The sequence below is a fragment of the Plectropomus leopardus genome, chromosome 11, assembly GCF_026936395.1.
Source record: "Plectropomus leopardus strain MGB_pleo_1.0 chromosome 11, ASM2693639v1, whole genome shotgun sequence".
In the NCBI taxonomy this organism is placed as follows: domain Eukaryota; kingdom Metazoa; phylum Chordata; class Actinopteri; order Perciformes; family Serranidae; genus Plectropomus; species Plectropomus leopardus.
Window position 1 is genome coordinate 30,420,406 of NC_142186.1, and position 20,931 is coordinate 30,441,336.

Sequence of the window (20,931 nt, forward strand, 5' to 3'; positions counted from 1 at the left end):
AGCAACAAAAGAAGAAATGACCCAAAAAGGTTCAAGGAAACAAAACCAACAGAAAATAAAATGGAAAAGAACACAATAAACAACAAGGAAATGACCTAAAAAAATAGTACTTAAAAGTTAGAATTATTCTGTATCAATCTATTTTTTCATAGCTTTTTTCTTTTCCCTAGACATTTTGCCTTTTTTAAGGAACATTTAGTATATCTACTATTTTTTTTTGCTATTTCTATAAAATTTCTTAATAAGCTGCTTGACTTTATTTTCCATGTTTTTGAAAGAAATGGTACTAATTTGCTTAGGATTCAAAGATTTAAACACTTGTGAGAGGCGTCTAAAAGTAGAACAAGAAAAGTTATGTCACTCCAGTTTTCAAAGGGTTAATCCCAGTGATCAGAAGAATATAATTTTACAAATATTTTGTTATTAAATTACAGTGGACATTCACAATCACATAATAGATAAATTAAGTCTTCCCCTTTGTTGACAAAAAAAGCTACTTACTTTACTTTATTGTTCATCTTTAAGAGACATGAGAAAAGGCCGGCTATAACAAATGAGATTTATTTATACATATGAAGTCCAAATATACATATATTAGAATAAATGTTTAAAAAGCCCTAACCTACACCACCCAGTTTAAGACCTGTGAAGTCAACAGAAGTCAGTGTTGATGTGGAAACACATAACTAGGATAAACACCATCTGTGTGCATAACCTTTGGATTTAATTAAGCCCCTCCTAACACTACCGTCCTTTCTCCTTTTCCTCATCTATTAAACTATTAGATACCAACAAACCCAATCTTGGCTCCCGAATACAACCCCCGCCCCCTCCACAGGAAATACAGGCAAGTGAGAGCGAGGGCAGACCTCAGGGAGATCCCAGAAGGCAGAGAGTCCTGTTCCAGTTACATACAGTGTAGAGAGACAGAGAGGAGTAGGTAGCAGGCAGTGGAGGATTTCACTTACAGTAAAACAAGCCATCTCGGGTACATCAGAGACCACAGGAGCAGGGCAGGGCTGAGTGCCCTCACTACCTCATCCCCTGAAACATTATCCATCTATCCATCCCAGCAAGCAGGCAGCAGAAGCAACACAGGGTTGTCCATGCATTCAAACCGATTCCCTAATCTCTCCCACTACACCCAAAGCATCGGGGCAGGGGTGAAACAGTCATGAGCAGAGCCAATGCCGCTATCCTTGTGAGGCAGTTAACCCGTTCACCAGTGATGCAGCCATCCCGTCTCATTTAGAGTTAACGCTGTGCAAAGCTTGCGAGAGCATGACTCATCTGCAGAGTACAAAGTGTGCGCCGAGCAGGAAAGCCTTCCAAACAAAGATCAAAAGCAATCAAAAAGAAATTACATGTCACTGGTAGGGAGGGATGTTATTGCTCTGAGTGGCCCGGTGGAACACAACTTGAACCGACCGACCAAATTCCGGCGTGTGCATTTAGGGAAAAAAAGCCCTTGTTCCCCCATTAGCGAGGGGTAGTTGCCCTCACAAGCTTCTTCACACACAGATATGATTGTGAGCATCAAAAAAAAGCAAGAGCGCTCCCTTTTGCTGCCAAGCGATCAGTGTGAAAAACCAGATAGTGTTAAATTGCAAACCCTTTGGCCAAACAAGACCTTAATCTAGTGTTCAATAAATATCGTAAGGGACCTTTTTTTTTTTTTCAAAATATCATACATTTAAGGGAAAATGGGAATGGGGGCGGCGACAGAGGGGTTGCAGTTCAGTCTTTTTGGATGTGGATTTTTATTGCCCAATATCCTGGTGGTGGGAAACTGAGAGAAAGCATTTACTGGCTTGTAAAATAGAGCTTTCAAAAAAAAAGGGAGGACAGTTTTCAAAGACGGAAATCGTGATGAGACACAAAAGGGACCTCATAATGTGTTAAATTTTTCATTAGATTGTGAATCAGTTCTGATCATGTACCTCTTTCAAAAGCTTAATGCACTAGGTACGGTGCATCTCGCCTGTTTTCTTTCCATTGATACAAATCCTCCCACACCACACCCCCCTCCTGTCTAAATGTCTTTACTACCCCTCCTCCCCTGCTCCCCCTCTTCATACTGTATAAGATTTCTTAACCAGACAGCAGACAAATCAACCCCAGTACAAGTGTCCTTGTGTGAAATGGTTGTCTCTACCTGTCTCTCCACTCTCCCTGTCCATCTGTCTGTCTCTGTTTGTCTATCTGGCTGTTTCTCCGATTGCCTGGAGGTGAAGGAGGAGGTCAGCAGTAAGGTCTCAGTTGGTCTGGCAGCAGACACCCTTACTGGCTGAGTTTTGGGTGGGCTCAACCGTGATGGGCACTACGTTGGAGGCTGGTGAGAAGTCTGAGTCGTTTCGCCCTGACATCTGCCTCTGTGACACGATGTTGTAGATGGCTGTGATGGAGAGAAGGGTGAGAGGGAATGAGTTATGTGTAGATGCCTATAAATCCAGCCAACAGTGGGACATATTGTGATACGGACAAACAGCATGGCAAAACTGAACAACAACTGTTCTATCCAGACTCCTGGCAGCAGCGGTGAATTCTTTCCATCCTAAACTGGCATCGTTATGTCATGTGGTAGCACCAAGTCTCGTTTTAGGCATTCCCTAATGCTAAAATATGCAATACCGTTTACATTGACTCTGCAATACAGAAATTAATATTGTTGGTGTTGTTTTTGTGACCCTGCAGGCTCATGCTGATAAGCAGACACAATAATTAGCAACAAGAGCTGCTTAAACAAACAGCTGAACTTCAGTGTCAAAAACATTTGCTTCTTCAATGCTAACACATTTGCGAATGCAGTTTACCTAAACGTTGGCTTAGATGTGTTTGAGGTGGTCAGCTGATTAACTTGAGAGGAGAGCAGGACGAGTGCAAACACTCCTCTCACTTACTGTTGCATACTGCCGCTTAAACTCTTAACTACAGCCAGATGTGGAACAGAGCTGTCCTGAAATAAAAACTGCCTGAGAAGCAGGAAGGTTTAAGCAAAACAAGACTCCTGGCTGACTGTGACGTGACACATCAGGTGGTGGAACTATGACGCATTATTTCGGACCAAGCTGCAGCCTCAGTGACTGAAAACTGAAGCCAACGTGGCAGTGCCAGAAACTGCAGTTCCTCAAGCAGCCACTTGAGGCTGGCTCCAAAACGGAGTTAAACCCCATTGACCCCAATGTTAACCCCTCGAATCCTGAGCAAATTAGCTTGATTCCTTTCAAAAACATGGAAGAAGACAACACGCAACTAAACAGGAAATGACCAAAAATAATAGCAAGAAATTACTAAAAGTTTACAACAAAATTATCTGGGAAAAAAAACAAAACAGAGTGGGAAAAAAGTAAACAAACAAACAAGAAAATGGCAAAGTAAAAAAACTGAGGGGAAAAAAACAATAATAGTAAAACATATGTTCTTTCTGTAATTAGAAATATGATTTTTGGACACTTTCCCTAGTTTACTGATAATTTTCTGATAATGTTTACCTCTTTTATTTTTACATTTTACAAATTTCTGTAGTTTGCATGACATTTCTTGCCAAATTGCTGACTGTTTTTAAAAGAAATCCAGCCAATATGCTTACATTTCAGAAGTTTGAATGCTTGTCGGAGGCTTTTGAATGCAGCACAAGAAAACTGATGTCAATCCCAGTTTCAAGGGGTTAAAATGTCCAACTTTACAGCAGAAATAAATATGTTTACAGGCTGGTACAAGAACAGTTTTGGTCTCTATAGTGGGGATGGGCATTTTAAATGATAATATTTGAGTTCTCACACTCATAAAAACAAACAAAAAAACATAAGAACAGGAAAGTAAATTGACCAACAATGAGAATGGGAGCAATTTAAAATTCATTTACTATACAACCAGGATTTAATTAGCCTATGTAAACATAGATTCAAAGTTAACAGCATTATCACTTAGCAGCATTTGGTGATTGACTCAAAGAAGGGCAGCAGCTGTAAATGTCTACAATTTGGGAAAACAGTGATCTCCATGAGATACTCACTAGAGCCCAACTGATACTAGGAAGTATGATTATCCTGATCTTGATGTATCGACGATATTCCATCGATCTATACATCTATTTATCTATCTATACAATGCAGTTATCCCTCAAATATTATTATAAAACCCTTGTGATAAATATATGGATATCAATATTAGGGGGTAAAATAATCCTGATATTGATTTATTGATCGATATTCTATCAATATATACATCTATTTCTGTATATACTTAAATCTATATCTATACAATGCAATTATACCCAAAATATGGTTATCAAACACTTGTGCCAAAGATATGGAGGCAGATTATTTAATTTATTATTTAACAACAACATGTATTAGCAAAAATGACAACAGAAAATTTGTCATAAATTACTTCAAGCATATTTTTCTGTGTTATATGCTATAAAATAATAACTCTCATCGCATTAGTACATACTGGTATACATATTGATACGCTACCAAGAGACCCATAATACAGGCTTTCCAATATATTGGTCAGGCTCTACTCCTTACCCTCCGTGCAGAAGAGGAGGTCAGCTGCCATATAACAGGGACCGTAAATGGTTGTTTTTGCCATGTTATGCCATTGTTGCTTAAAAATTGTTGCTGCCAATGCGTATGTTATGTCATACTAGAGGTCAACGCTGTTGTGTTGTGAACGTCACACATCGTTTGCTTCCACAATGACGGCATGAAGTCTAAAATCACACACTGGAGTGGTATGTTGCCACTGTTTAGTTCTGTGTAAAGATGCAAAGGCAGCATGAAGAGGGGACTTCATAGCAGCCTTATAGCGTGATCTCTGTGCAAAAAGGACTTATGGGTCAGATCCTCTCCTCGCTCCTCCATAGCTCCACCCTTCCATCCACATTTGTTCACTTCTCACTCCAAAAAACTAACATGGCAACAGCCATAATGCCAAAGTCAAGTCTTCAAATGGAGTTCACAAAACAATGTGTGACATCACAGTGGCGAGATCCATTGTTTTCATGCAGTCCATGCTACAGACCCTACACAGCACCAGCTGCCGCGTCTATATGACCCAGCACGATGACCCCCTCTGACCCCCGATCTGTCTGCTGCTGATATCTACACGCGACATCATCTCTGCTCCACTGGGTCTAAAGTTCAGCTCTTACTGGCCTGCTAATGCACGGCTAACTTCCTCTTTTCTCCTCCCTTAACGAGCTCATTAGCTACGTTAGCTCAATAAGGCCTGTTGGTTTGAAGTTTTTATGAATTAGAAATTACTGATAAAGCTGCGGTGTGGGCAGAGTGTCTCAAATGGCTCGAGTAGAGGCGTCTGGGAATTGAACACGGAGCAGAAGCGGAATACAAGCAGTAAGTGGCGCATACTTGCAGACTGATAGCCCCTGGAGCAATTGAAGTGGAAGCACCACTCACTGTTGGATTACCCCTTTAAGCACTCCAGGGGTTGACTCAGTTACAACAATTGCTTTTTTTCTCCATGTTACCAAATCTCCAACATCAAATACAATCGTTAGTGTGGCTATATGCCTCCTGGGGACGCTGCTCATGGACATTTACTTGAAAAATATCTGTGAACCAGTATCAGAATTTCTGTCTTGAACAGATGCATCTGATACAGTGGGTCAAAGTGGATTTGTGACCACCCGCAAAGACTGTCAGTGGTTTGCCGATGATTGGGGATCTTCATAGCTGCTCTCACCACGACTGATTGGCTGAGTGATCTTTCATTGTGCCAATTACTCGTATTTTTGAGCAGATTCAGGTGGTGTTCTCGCAACTGACTGCACGTCAGAGATGGCCATGGGAAACAGATAAGATGGATTTTGCTGCCATCTAGTGGCAGATGGTCAGAGTTATGTAAACCATCACAGTCTGGATGGAAATGTAACACTATCACACAAATCAATACACAGTATATATACAGCATTATCATTAGATGACTTAGGAGCTTTAGACATCAGTGCCCTTTAGGATCAAATGCACTTTCATTCTATAATTTGATATGAAGACTCAAAAATGGCGAGAGATGCACACAAACTCACCTGTGAGAATAGTCTGGAAAGCCTGCTCCACATTAGTTGAGTCTAACGCTGATGTCTCCAGGAAAGACAAGCCGTTCTTCTCTGTAAAACACACATGCACATAACAGGGTTCATACACAATACATACATTTCACCAATACATTTCCATGACTTTGAGGCAAATTTTCAAGACATTGCAATGCATTCTCTGACTTGACCATTGATACTTCTCATCAGCTTTTTTTTTTAAATTACTATATTATAGCTTAAAAAAAACAAAATAAAAAAGACTTCAGAAAAGGATTAGAAATAACTATTTAAATATAACTTAGAGACTATTTGTTATTTATGAGAGGGGAGAGGGTGGTGCAAAAAGGGAGAATCATGTCAAATAATGTTTTAAGAACTAGAGGGGGATTCCATTTTGGCCTTAAGAAAAACTTTTAAAACTTTTGGTGTGTTTTTTAGTTAAAATTGTTGGAAGATTTTTTTAAAAAGAAGTTTGTTTTTTTTAAATAAACAAAGATTACGCCATTTATCACAGCAAAAAACTGTAAAAACTGAAACTATTGCTGGATTTTCACATTTCTGACAGTATTTGAACACCTCAGGTGTTATCATACATGTCTGTGAAACAAGATTTTGTCTGCAAAACGTTTAACATCTAACTAAACCTAATTTTCCAAAACTTCTCCAGGCCTGGAAATGGCTATTTCCAAATTTCACTACTTCCAGGCTGTTCATGACTGTACAAACCATGACATAGTGCCAAAATATAGTTATAGGCCTGCATTATATTTCGTTTTTCATAACGACAATGAGCTGCTGAACTGTACTGGCATTATAACTGACTCTGTGATTGATTTCTTCAGCATAATTTGCTCACTACAGGTTTTTCCTCAGAAATGTAGTCATTTCAACACCTTCCTGTTTGATTGCCGGCTGTGAACTGCTTCATAATTATAGAAAATCTAATGGGTTGTGTGACAGCCGAATTAACCGTTTACTCTATAAAACAGTTATTTTTCACAGCAGATTATTTGTCATAGTAGGAAAAGCTCAGGTGATTTCATTAAAGCTGAGTTTGTTCTTTTCATGAGTCCCAGTACAATTTACCGGGGTCCAGACCTTTAACCAAGAGAAGGCCAATGAGAAGTAATAACAATAATGGTGAGGGCTATAGACAAGACAGAGGCTGCTATCAAGGCTGTTCTAAATGGACATGTCGTCTCAATAGCATAGCTTGTTTTACTTTAATCCGCTCAACTCTTAAAACCTCGGAAAAACAGGTATTTTTGTATGGCTACACATCAGTATGGACTAAAAATGATGTTAGATTAGGGCAAATACGTTGGTTTCTAGTAATCGGTTAGGAAAAATAATGAAGTCAAACTGAAGGTTTGAAAGTTTATATTTCTGTCTGATATCAGGCAGCAGTGCATCATTGTGAGAGTGTAACAGTGAGCCAGGACCCTGAAACCAAAGCAGTTAAATGGAATTCAGCCATCATACTTTTTTTTTTATCAATTAACCTTGCTTTTTGCTACTGTGACATGTCAAAATGTCCACCCAAGACCTTAAACAAACTGCGAAGGACAAATTCCTTAGAAAGAAAATAAAAAAGAAACTTTTTTTATGCTTATTCAATCTGAGTAAAAACACCTAAAAATGTATGGCATGGAACTGAGAGAGCTTTCCTAATATGAAGATTATGGTTGGGTCTCACTCACGGTACCTTTTATCCAGGGCTTTACTTTCTCTGTTATAACAAAAATGTCAACTCTGAACAAGCTGCAGGGGTGACAAACTAAACAAAAAAAGCAATTCTGCTTCTCTGCTCTTTTCCAATCACAAATAGAGCTAATCTTCGGTCTGTCTGTTTGTGTGTGTCTACTCGTCCAGCAGTGTTACCAGGATAATAATGCTGAAACTATTGAGAAGATCAGTGTTGCAGCGATGGTTTTGGCCTGCTGAGAAGTCGATGGAGCGGCTGCGGAGGCTTCCTGGCTTCGGGGCACTTCTGCCTCCTGTCCAAAGTTGAACCGGGCAGCTCTGTGGAGCTCTGACGGCCACGGCGCTCCGTGGCTGGCTTCCAGGCTTCAGGGCGCTTTACGGCACTTTCATCTCTTGTCTTAACCCAGCATCCTCACCTTGATGCACTCACAGGTAGAGAAATTTGGCACACATGGATTTAATGTGAACTGGTACTTGGTAGTAGTGATGCGATGTGGTCTGTATCCTTAAAAGTATGAGCACGAGTTTGATACCAAATTCTAGTGAAGAAGTAACCAGCAAATATTTGGTGCTTTTATTTAGTAAATGATTATAAGGCTGCAAAGATTGGTTGATTCGTTGATTATCTGATAGACAGAATATTAATCTTTTTTTTTTCCAGGCCATTTGGTGATTCCAGCTTGTTTAAGGTGAACATTTGATACTTTTTCTTATCTATTACAGATGATTAAGTAGGTTTGAGTTTTAGATTGTTGGTTGGACACAGGAAAAAGGACATTTAATGACATCATCAGATCCACTGTCGCTGTTGTGTTGTTTGAGGAGAACCCTCCATTTGTGGCATTATCATACACTTTGCATGTACGTGTACACCACATGGTCTTCATTTAAATGAGGCATCATAAACTACAACTGTGGTTTAGAAAAACAAAACAGCACAAACGGAAGCACTGCAAGGTACCAACGACATTTATCCAGCAACAAAACATTTCTTTACTGTTGCTCCAATCATGTATTTGACGTTCTTACAGGCAGACCTACAAGAGTCATTTCCCAGTCAAAGCAGGTGCAACAAAAAATCCCACACAAGCCAGTAAACTCAAGGTCAAGAGTAAACACAAGGCCCAACTATTTTGAAATAATAGTGTGAGTGTCAAAAGGTTGACTGTAACAAAAAAACGTGCTCTGAGACAAAGCCTTGAAATCCTCAGAGGGACGAGATAAATGGAAGTCTAATTAATTCAAATCAAGTCCTTTTGACCTCGTGCTGTGCTTTCTTACATGTACTCACACACAAGCCAAGGACGTATGGTTGAGGTATTTATGTAAAATGCCTTACAGTATCACTGTGCAAACATTTCTAATATGGGTGTTCCCAGTGGGAGTGAGCCCACAAGACAAGACTGTTTAAAAGCCCAGCACAAACTAAACCGAAAGGCAACTTATGAGTACAAGCGTTAATTTAATTCACTGTTTGCATCAAATACAACACGTTAGGACCTAATTAAAGCAGCGAGGGGTCAGTAGGGTTGGGTATTAAACTCACCCTTTAAGGGTACCAACTAAATTACTTTGGTACCACAGAGTACTTAATCATGTTAAATCCATTGGTGCCCAATTTCAGTACATGAGAGCGCATCTTGGTGAGAACGCCGGGTCAAAACAAGAGAAGGAACTGCCATAAAGCACCCTGAAGCCAGCCAGAGCTCAGATGCTGGCAACAGAGCTCTGCAGAGCCAGCAGATTCAACTTCAGACAGGACAGAAGTGCCCCAAAGCAGAGATGGGCGATGCCAAGCTTCAAGGCTGCTTCATTGGCTTCCCAGGGAGCCAAAATGCCTGTTTTGCCACAGCAGGTTTGGCGGCTTTTCTACTCTATTTTCTATATTATTTTAGTAATAGCCTAGTATCACATCTAGACGAGAAGACACACTTACACATGTCTCCATCTGCTGCTGGACTATCATGGTAAGAGTATGTATAATATGATGTTAATTCCAAAACAGAAGGGGGTTGATCACTAAAATTAGGGTGGGGGATAAAAGTAGATATACGATATCAGTATCGGTTATCAGCCAAATGAGTTGTCATATATCGGCATATTGGATTCTGCAAAAAAAAAAAAAAACAAAACAAAAAAAAACAATATTGCATCGGCACCGGTTCCTAAGTGGCAAAGCTTTAACCTGGCAATAACATGTTGAGGCAGAGTCCTATAACCTCACAGGCATCAACACACACAAACACACACACACACAGTAACAATACCTGCCATGGCCCTGGCCTCATCTGTTGGCACAGCTCTTAGGTGGCGTAGATCGCTTTTGTTGCCCACTAGCATGATGACTATGTTGCTGTCTGCGTGGTCCTGCAGCTCCTTCAGCCAGCGCTCCGCGTTCTCATACGTCAGGTGCTTGGCGATGTCATAAACCAGGAGAGCTCCGACTGCTCCGCGGTAGTACCTGGACAACATCACAGACATATTTTACATAAGAGAAGACAACTTTTTCTTGTCACAGCCTGTTAGATTTCTGGATTATTCATGGGTGTGTCATATGGGCTTGGCCGGCTTTTAAGCAAAGACAGAAGAAATAAAACAGTATAGCCACAGCAGACGAGGCTCATAACACAAGTGAACGCTGACTGACATCACTTATTTTAATTAGACTGGCTGCGCTTGCTTGTCTGCTTCCTCAGTGCCTGTGGGGGATTGATAAAGCACATGCCAATGCCTCAGGGCCGGTGGCCGCTTTCACGCAGACAATTTTTTTAAAAAAAAAAACAGAGTGACAAATGTTGGGACAGGGACGTGATCAGGAGATAAGGAGGAATTCAAAAAAAACATCCTGCCCGAGGCAAAAAGCTGCGTTTTTGTTGTGTTTATCACTTCAGAATATCTCTTTTGAAAAATTTTAGGAATGTGATTCTAAAATGATTTCATTGTTGGAGGAGGGTTGGAAGTTTATAACCTTTAACCTACAAGCGCACCCACTCATAATGCAGCAAAACTTCATGTGACTGTGAATAATGGCACAATGCATGAGGAAGCAAAAGAGGCACTCTGGAGTTCCTGTGCTTAGCATGTATCGCTTTCAAGAACATGCTTATTTTAACCCCTGCATGCAAACATGTGTGTGTCTGCATGCATGCAAAACTATTCCAACATAATTTCAGTTAGCTGGCGTACATGAAGGGAAAGACAAAATGTAAGGAGAAAATGAACAAACGTACGTTAAGGTACAGAAAATAATTCTGTCGTGACGTTACATTTTATTTACTTTACCTACTTGATTCATGTTTTATTTATGTTATTTCCTTTATTTAAAGTTTTATCAGTTTTATTGCTTTTGCTGTTTTTGGTCTATTCTTTGTATTATTTCATATTGACATTTTGCGTCCTGCATTATTTGTCCTCTTATTTTAATTTTAACGCTACCCTAGTTTCGGCTTGCTTGTGTTCAGTTGGTCTGTTTGGTTTTCTGTTGCTGTATCGCTGTCTGTGTATCCCATTTATGCTTTGTTTGTCAAAGCACTTTGCAAACTCAGTTTTTAAAGGTGCTATACAAATAAAGTTTGCATTATTATGTGGAAGATTATCCCTGGAAGATAACTGTAACAATTTCATTACACACAACAAAATTCAGTGACTTTTCCCAAACTTTCAATTTTCTTTTTTTATTAATTCCTTTTTACTAATTGATGCCTGGAAAATGTGATTGTGAAATTACATGCACACATTTTCCTTGACAACATTTCAAAACTTTTTCATGACTTTTCAAGAGCCAAAAAATAAAATTCCCGTTTTGGAAAAAGCGTGCATGTCACTGTGTCTGTGGCATTTGCGGGCCTGGTTATGGTTCTACACGCAAACACTCAGGAGAGTCTTGATTTTCATAACGAACATGGCCACACTATGTCAAATAAAACACATAACCTGTCTTAAGGGGGAAGGCTTAGCTGGTATTAGTCATGAAATATGAGAAAAGTTTTCCTTTTGTCCCAGGTAGCAAATTAAGTTGTTTGAGTTCATTCACTTTACGTGGCATTGCACATCCCTCGATGCGACTGTTGCAAACCACAATGACGACACTGAAACAATATATCCTGTGGGCAACGCATATTACAGCTACATTATGTGAACAGCTGACTTACTGAAAATAAATTTGCAGATGTTTTACATTGTGTGGAAGGTTATCCATGGAACATTACTGTAAAAATTCATCACACACAGCAAAAGTCCACGACTTTTACAAAACTTTCAATGTTTTTTTTTCTAATTCCATGACCTGTAAAACAAGATTGTGAAATTCTATGACTTTTCCAGGTATTTCATGACCATGGAAAACCCTGCTTCGATGCTGGTGTATACTCACGCAGAAGTGATAGCTCGGTATCGCTCCTGTCCAGCTGTGTCCCAGATCTGAGCCTTGATGGTCTTTCCTTCTACCTGAATGCTGCGTGTGGCAAACTCCACCCCGATGGTACTCTTGCTCTCCAGGTTGAACTCATTTCGGGTGAAGCGGGACAGCAGGTTACTCTTCCCTACACCTGAATCACCGATCAGCACCACTACAGGAAAAGAGAAAGGGGATTTCAGACAGAGACAGAGGAACAATCATCATCTGCATCCACATGGTGGATTGTAGACGCAACCTGCAAACCAAAATGCATTTCACTTTTTTTCACATAACTGTGTTTCAGCAGCACAGCATACTTTATGTCAGCAGCTGTAAAGGTAAATTCCTGGTAGACCTTTAGTGTAACAGTTCATTAAACCACAAAGCAGTTACACTAAACAGTATGGGTTGCCTTTTTAAAATTAAATTTGATTCTCATTTTTATTAGACAGCCTGCCTCGCCAATGACGCACGTGAGTGGCTCCCAGCCGAAGTAGAACAGAAACTCAGGGGACTCCCGCTGAGTAGACAAAATATTATAACCACCTGCTCTTTTCCAGGAAATACCTGCAGACTGAGCTTAGGATAAACCAGCTATTCACTGCAATTTCAGCAGTGAAATATAGACATGACAGTATGTTAATGAACATATGTTTTGTTTTTTAAAAAATGTATATATTCTTGAAAGAGCTGAGACATATATTAAACCAGTGGTTTCCAACCCTTTTCTATCACCGAGTAAACTGACGAGCTCCGACTAAGTAACATAATTTAAGGGTATTTCCTATTATATTCAATGCATAAAAATAATAGTAGAGAACAGCTGATAAACTGTGCAATTAAGCCAAATAGTAAACATAACAACTGCAGGACATCTGTGCAAAGCAAGCAATTTGGGTGAATTTTGAGCTAATTAATTCCTTTGAATTTTACATCAGAGATGAGTTTTTCTGTTTTTGTAGGAACTTTTTATACAGTTCTCTTTCGATATTATGTATTTTAATATTTTAAACAATAAACATACTTACTAGGCCTCTTTTGTTTGACAATTTCAGTGTTTTCTTCTGCCTGACATTTGGCCATTGTTCTGTTTAGCTGTTAGGGTACTTTTCTAATGCAGGACAAGGCTGTTTATCAGAGAGTGAAGACTCTGTGCATACAGCTTATGTTCAGGTCTTCATCATCTCCTTATTCTGTGATTTATTTTAGTTTCTCAAACTTTAACCGACTGTTGCTCAGGAGGTAAAGCAGGTCATCCGGCAATAAAAAGATCAGCGGTCCAACTCCTGACTCCTGCAGTCTGCATGTTCAGTTTGATTTTAGTTATAAAGCCCAAAATCACAAATTAGAATTTGCCTCAGAGGACTTTACAGCATATGACATCCCTCTGTCCTCTGATCCTCACAGCAGATAAGGAAAAACTTCAACTTCAGGAAAAAAACCCTTTAACAGGGAATGTCGAAGTTTCCTCGGGCAACTGACTGAACCCCAGGTCGCTCCCAGGAACAATTTTAAGTGCATATGATCGTTTAAAACTAAGAAGCAGGTGCCAAACTCATACGGTTTTATGTGGACAGATCTAAGCTCATACTGTTTTACAAGACATTTATTCAGAGTATTATGATGCCCTGTATTCAGTGATGGTGAGGAGCACTGTTGTACAAAACAAGAACAGACTGGGAGGAAAGATAAGTGGAGAACCAATTTGCAGTATTAATTACATGACAGACCAGTACACAATTAATTCAGCTCATAAGATCATAGCAGATCCGTTGCATCCTTTATAGTCTGAATATGCCCCCCTACCTTCAGGGCACAGGTATATATATATATATATATATATATATATATATATATATATATATATATATATATATAGCATGCCCAGGATGCGGACTAGAGGTATCACAAAATGTGTCCCACACAGCACTCAGCTGCTTCACAAGCGCTAATCGGAAGTCTGGAAGAGCACTTTTTTTAACTTCAATGAACTAAATTTTAACGTAAATGGACTTAAATTAACTTAATGTCATTATCAAATTTCTGGCGATTAAGCTTTTTCTGTTTCATGATGTTTTCTGTATGTTTTTGCGTTATATGTTGTCATTGTCAGTCTTAATGCTCATTTGTTTAAAGCAAATTCCTATTGGGGCAATAAAGGTTTTCATTCATTTATTTATTTTTATTCACCTTGTAATACCACCATGTGGTGTAAAAGCACTTTGAGTTAATGAAAGCCTGGAAAGGCGCTTTACAAGTGCAAGTCCATAAAAATAACAATTTCATTTAGGTTATCAGAGAAATGAATACAATGCTGATATACGCCTACTGTACATATATATTTTAAGTTTTCTTACACCCCCTAAAATACAGAAGGCCTCACAAATCCCCAGTGAAGCTTTGGTAAACCTTAGGACCCCACGAGGACGATACCTCACATATGCTCAAATCAGTTTGTATTGATAAAATGTATTGCTGTTTTAAAAGCTATATATAATTGAAAACAATGTAAATGTTTAGACACTTACCACTAAAACTGAGCGCCCACTCTATTCTCAGCCAAAAGATTCTGCTGAGGTTTGTCCAAATGCCAAGCACTTCCTCCAAATTGCTTTAATTAACGGGGGGCACCATTTTACACTTCTCAAACAAAGCATAAAAATCCATAAAATCAGCGGACAATAACTAGACTTGGAAAGAGGCTTGTTTTGCTTCACATACAAATTTCAGAGGAGTTGTTACTGACATGGAGTGAGAAGTAAATGACTACAACGTAGAAGTGAGCGATGGCTTTAATTTTCAGCACATAATCATAACGATTAAAACAGAGGCTTTAATGCTGTGTCTCGTCTACTCAATCCTCTCCTAAAATGCACTTAAACAGCGATTATGAGGGCAAGTATTTGCCAGAAAACTACTTCCACAATTGTCAGGTGAGTCAGTGTGTCAAAAGGAACCAGCCACACCAGCACACCACCCCGCTCTTATGAAATAGGAACTTGTTAGGGAATGTTGAAACTGCACTAACGAACCAACCACTGTGTCTACACTTGCATTTGAGCAATGCTGCTCACTCTGAAGGAAAACTGTGTATTAAGTTTTTCAGTATGGTGCAACAGACACAAGTAAAAACCTGTCCACATTAAGGGCTAGACTTAAAACTAATTATAATATGGGAAACCCACAGGGACCACACTGTGGCTCTCCTACATGCCTAAAAATGTTACACTGTCATTCTCCATTTCGTCAGAGACAAAAGATCTTGGGTGGAGGACAAAAAATCATTATGCAACCATTTCTAGGTCCTCTGCCATCACACAGGTAATATCATGGCTGCATTACACACCCATTCTCCAACCTTTTGTTGGGTTTGCATTCTTCAGCTAAAATGATACGACACCTCTCTATTATATTGCACAACACTGCGCCCAGTGATGCAGGCGAGCCTGTGACTGTCTGGAGGTACGAACGAAAAAAAGAAACGAAATAATACTGAGAATCAGAGTCTGTCTGTTCAGATAGATTACGTCCCTGTAAATGGAATAAAAGATCATCATGACATGTCCAATTTAATAATTTCCATTTCTGTAATATTAAAGCAGTGTATAATGCTGGCTGAGACTGGCAATCCTAAAAAAGATACCTTCTATTAACGCTTTAAAACCCATTGATACCATTGATTGACAGTTTTCTTGTGCTGCATTCAGACGCCTCTTACACACATTTAAACCATTTAAACCTTAACAAACTGGTTTGATTTCTTTTGCAAACATGGCTATAAAGTCACTAAGCAACTTAGTAAGAAATGTACCACAATTGCAGGAAAATAGGAAAAAGTGACAACAAAATGGCCTGAAAATTTGTTTTAAAAGAGAGAGACTGCAGAAATCATTAGAAGCAGGGATGATAATCATTAATTGATGATTGATTAATCCATCATGAAGAATTTAATCAGACTTACAAAATGTAATTGATCAATCGATAGGCTATGCAATGCTGTCAAAGCAATATTTTGCTGTGAGCTTGAGAAAAAAACACATTTGGTATTGTTTTGTATAGACCAAGCTTTTATGTTTTTTGAAATAATACTCGATTAACTGATTCGTAATTTTGACCAACAATCAATTAAGGAAAGTACTTGCAATTTGGAAACCTAAGTAAATGTTAATACTAATTCAAAAAATTGGGGAAAATATCCAGAATTTTTTAATTATTATTATAAATTATTATTATTATTATTATTATTATTATTAGTAGTAGTAGTAGTAGTAGTAGTAGTAGTAGTTATCTATATATTTATATAGTTTTTGTTTCTTCTTTTGTTACCCTTTTATTCCCCTTTTCTTCTTTTCTTCTCTTTCTTTTATGTTGCAAAAGTTCAGGTAATTTTCTAACTTCCCATGTTTCTAAGAGATACTGAGCTAATTAAGTAAACTTAAAAGGGTTAAAATACATAATTATTAAGCAATTAATAACTGATTTTACAGCAAGTAAATGCATCAACAAAATTTAAAACATATAAAATATATGTGTATATCCACTGAAAGATGCTATTGGCTTTAGGTTTCTAAAACAAACACCCGGTAATGTGGCCAACACACGTCCCTAAAAATCAACACGAGCAGTACATGGAAAGAGGTATGCTCCAGCTGGATGACTTCCTGCGTTGATGTCTCCATCAGTAGGGAAAGGTTAAGGTGACTCACTAACAGCTCACCCAACTTGACTCATGCTATCTTACAGCGAAGAACAAAAGGGAGGTAGTAGGAACAAAGGAGAGCCATTACAATAACGTTAGCTCTTTCCTGGTTTAAGCAAAGGATTGAAAGGCGACCGATACCTTATCAGTGTCCTTGCACTGCTGCACATGATTCAGATAAATTTGGTCACCAAGAGTCCTGTCATTTTATTCTGGAGTGAGTGAGTGAGTGAGTAAATCTCATCTTCTCTTTGCTAGGGGACAGAGCGTCTCTGTGGCCACACACACACACACAGCATGCAGGTATTTCCAGTTTGACAACACATGCTTGTTTGGCGTTCTATATTTGAACAGACCATGAGCTCTTCCTTTCCCCTTTGCTTATGACAAGGTAGTGTGTGTACCAGCTAGCCATATGGGAACAATCACCACCATCTCCTCCAGTACACAGTTACTGTATATTTAATATGATATGGCACATTGTGGTGTTTCTGCATACTATGGAGACTTAAAAAAAAAAAAGTTGTCACCAGACAAGCTTGCTGATACCTATTAGGGACTGTTCATTGTTTATTAGAAGAGGGGGTGGCTTTTTTTTATTATCTTGACCCTCCACAGAGCTACAATAAAAGTTTGCCTGCTGTTATGTTGTTTATTTCCTTTTTTGTTGTTTTTTAAAATCTTATTTACTGCACTGTTTTTATGTAGTGTGCTATTGACATTTCTCTCTGTCCTTAATAAAGTCATAATTATTATTACAAATATTTTTTCGTGAACCTTTCTGAGTGACTGGGGGGAAATGCATTACCCTCCCTTTCATGATGCAAGATTTATATTTTAAATGAGACATAGAATTAAGTGATTTTGATGAATTTTGAGTATTATAAGCTTAGATTTGGTTATATTTCCTTATGCATTAAAGGGCTGTCAGAAATTTGGAAATGCAATGATAATTTCTGTGTTTACAGTTTCTTGCTATGATAAATTATGTATTTTTAGAGATTTTTTTAAAAAAAAATGCCTTTCAAGCCTGCCAGCTGATTTAGGGGGCTAATATGGTATTTAAAATGAATAATAACAATAAAAAAACTTTATCAAGTTTATATAGTCCCTCCCCTAAGCTAAAATAAAAACCACACACCCATAAAGATTATTTGACATGCATCCCCCGTTTTGTACCACCCCCTTCCCTCTCATAAATAGGGAACAATCCCTAAAAAAGACTTATAACTATTATTAGACTATATTGAAAACTCTTAATTATTAGAGTTGAGGTGGTGTAACAACTGGAGCAGGTGATGTTGTTATATCTGTGTGTATCATAACATTGCAAAATTTTAACCTTTTTTTGGGTGGAGACTACAAATAAGGCCTCTAGGTTTTTTTTTACCTCTCCCAGTACTGTCAGTTTTTGTGTTATAAAGGGTTCAAAAAAATAAAAAATAAAATAAAAAACTAAAACTGATGTTGATGTCGTATTTTGTCAACAACACTTTTGGGTTTTTAGTATTTGGGCTTTGTTTTTTGCACAATTAAAATACAAAAATACACCTGTATATAGATTAAAACTATGAGTCTATAAGGAAGTCTTCAGGTACAAAATAAATGGACCAAACTCTATTTATTTTCTAACCAAGTCTTGATGGAGGCTGTTAAAGATGTGTAGTCACCATGCATGCTTGTTTTTGAGGCTTAGCATATTTATTAGACCACATTAGAGTTTAAGTGGTGCAACAGTTGGAGCAGGTGAAACCTGTATGATTAGAGCTGCACCATAAAGTCCTCAGGTGCAAAACAAATGGACCAAACTCCATTGATTTTCCGGGTAATTCTGGATGGAGGCTGTCTTGGTGTGTCGTCTTGCCTCAGATTATGACCCCTTTGTTGACCAGCACCGCATCCTAACATGATTGCATCATCGGCCTGCAAGATGATGCCTCCACTGCGGATGCTGCTTAATACAAAGTACTTAAAACGTGCCTGTATGTTGCAATCGTAAGGGTGAACGGCTGTAACACCGTGTTGTAATTTATGCGAAGTTACGGCAAACAGCAGGTGCCTTTGTCGCTCGGTGTAATGTCGTCTTGTTGTTAGGAGGTCAACACCTCCAACAACTCGGCATCAAATGACACTTGACTCTCAGGTGAACGCTGTCGAAGTTTAGCTAACTAGCTAAAAGGTAAACAGGCACTCACCTTTAAAAAGGTAGTCATACTCGTCTTCTCTGTTGGTCATAGCTCCTCTTCTTCGGCGTCTCTACGTATTTAACAAACTTCTGGTGTATTTAAGCTACTTCGCGAGCGACCGTTGACGACTTTGGTTAGCGTCGCGCGGAAGATGTTAAATTGTCACTCAACGCTAAATTAATGTCGCAGTGGACGAACGTGATGCCGCTGTTGTTATCACGGTTAATAAACAGCAACTTGTGGCTGGAAAAGTTTCGCCTCGTCTTCCTCACCCTCTGTCACTTGCCATTACCGGGGCTGCGACGTAACGTCAGTTTCCTTAATCCCGCCCCCCGCTCGCTCCTACTGGTCAATCGCTGATCGACACCTGTCACCAGCGACGATCTGATTGGTCCGCTGCGCTGTCGGTCATGATTTGTTTCTTGGTCGTTAACTAGGATGACGTATGTGGGCCCCAAGCCTCAACAGGTAATATCGAGCCTCAGGTAGATCAGCAGCAGCAGCAGCAGCAGCAGCAGAGCCCAGCTGGCAAACAAATATCACAAGTATGTTACTGCAACACGTGTCACTGCAGCCACACAGATACAGTGATAAAACACAGAGTGGAAGTTCACACGAGCTGAGGAGGCAATATTTTGTAATACGTTTTAGTATTTATGTGTTATATATATGTTTCTCTGTATACATGTACACCTGACATGTATATATTATGGACACATAAAAATATGCAGTCACCAAGCAAGCTTGTTTAAAATTTTCAGAGTAAGGGGCTGGCTGTGGTGTTGTTGTTTTTTGTTTGTTTGTTTGTTTGTTTTATTTTGACCCACCCCAGAGCTACAGTGTAAACTCCATAATGCCATATTGTGTATTTCCTGTTTTGTTTTTTGTTTAAATTGTATTTATTGTAACTATTTTATTTTTGGACATGGTTCAGACTATTGTCTGTTTTTATGTGGTGTTCTTTTAAGCTTAAATTTGATTATGTCTCCTGATGAAAGTGTTCATCACACACTATGTGTTTAGGGGCTGCAAAGAAATCTTGAAATCCAACCATATAAATATATTTTTCTTTTATTTTGTTCCCTATGCATGTTCAATTTGTTGTATGCATGTTTGTTTGTTAATAAAAGGCTATCAAGATACTTGGTAACTGTGTGTGCATGTGTGTATTTGTTTGGGGATTTTTGGTTTATTTTCTGGGGGGTTTTTGGCTTTTTTTTCAGTTTTTGTATTTGTCTGACACTTTGTCCCATCAGTAATGGATGTACAAGATATTTGTGTCTTTGAAATCAACCTTTCCTACCTTCAACTGTATAAAAGGTTTTATTGCATGTTTTAAGAAAAACACACAAAATCCAGCATGGATAAAAAATATTTCAAATGCAACATCTATGTATCACTTTAAAATAAATTATAAGAATTTGATATTAGAATCTAAGATACGTATCCTAAGATGTGGAATATAAATGTATGAGATAATGAAGTGAATAATAATACACAGTCTAAACTGTAATAGTATACATTATATGGGAAAATTTGGGTATTTCCCAGAATACAATACTTGGCAGAGTAGGAAAGTCCCTGAAACAGCTGCAGTGTGTAAATGCATCAATAAAATCAGATTTCACTGCTGGTTTCACACACTGTTTTCATGTTGCTCAGCCATTAGACATGGATAACACAGACCGGCTGATATCTCGTGTTTGCTATAAAGGCCATTATATTGATTCAGCTCATGTTTTCTCTTTCTTATCAGACAATCCACTAATTTCCCATAAAATTGACAGCTGGTTTGGTTTCACTGTTCTTACATTTGCAGCAGGAAGGAAAAACATTTGTAGCAGATCTCCCCAGCCCTTTAGAGAGGTCTGTGCGCTCATCCACT

At 38.7% G+C, this 20,931-nt stretch overlaps 1 protein-coding gene across 1 annotated transcript; it reads right to left on the minus strand.

The window, feature by feature from the left end:
* Positions 1 to 545: 545 nt before the first annotated feature.
* rab11al (RAB11a, member RAS oncogene family, like) lies at positions 546 to 19,364 on the minus strand. The gene is made up of 5 exons (XM_042490564.2): positions 19,056 to 19,364; positions 12,138 to 12,333; positions 10,033 to 10,226; positions 6,053 to 6,133; positions 546 to 2,395 (listed from the first exon to the last, which is right to left on the minus strand). The coding sequence occupies exons 1-5, from the start codon at positions 19,093 to 19,095 to the stop codon at positions 2,256 to 2,258; spliced, it is 651 nt and encodes a 216-aa protein (XP_042346498.1). The 5' UTR covers positions 19,096 to 19,364; the 3' UTR covers positions 546 to 2,255.
* Between the last annotated feature and the right edge of the window lie 1,567 nt (positions 19,365 to 20,931).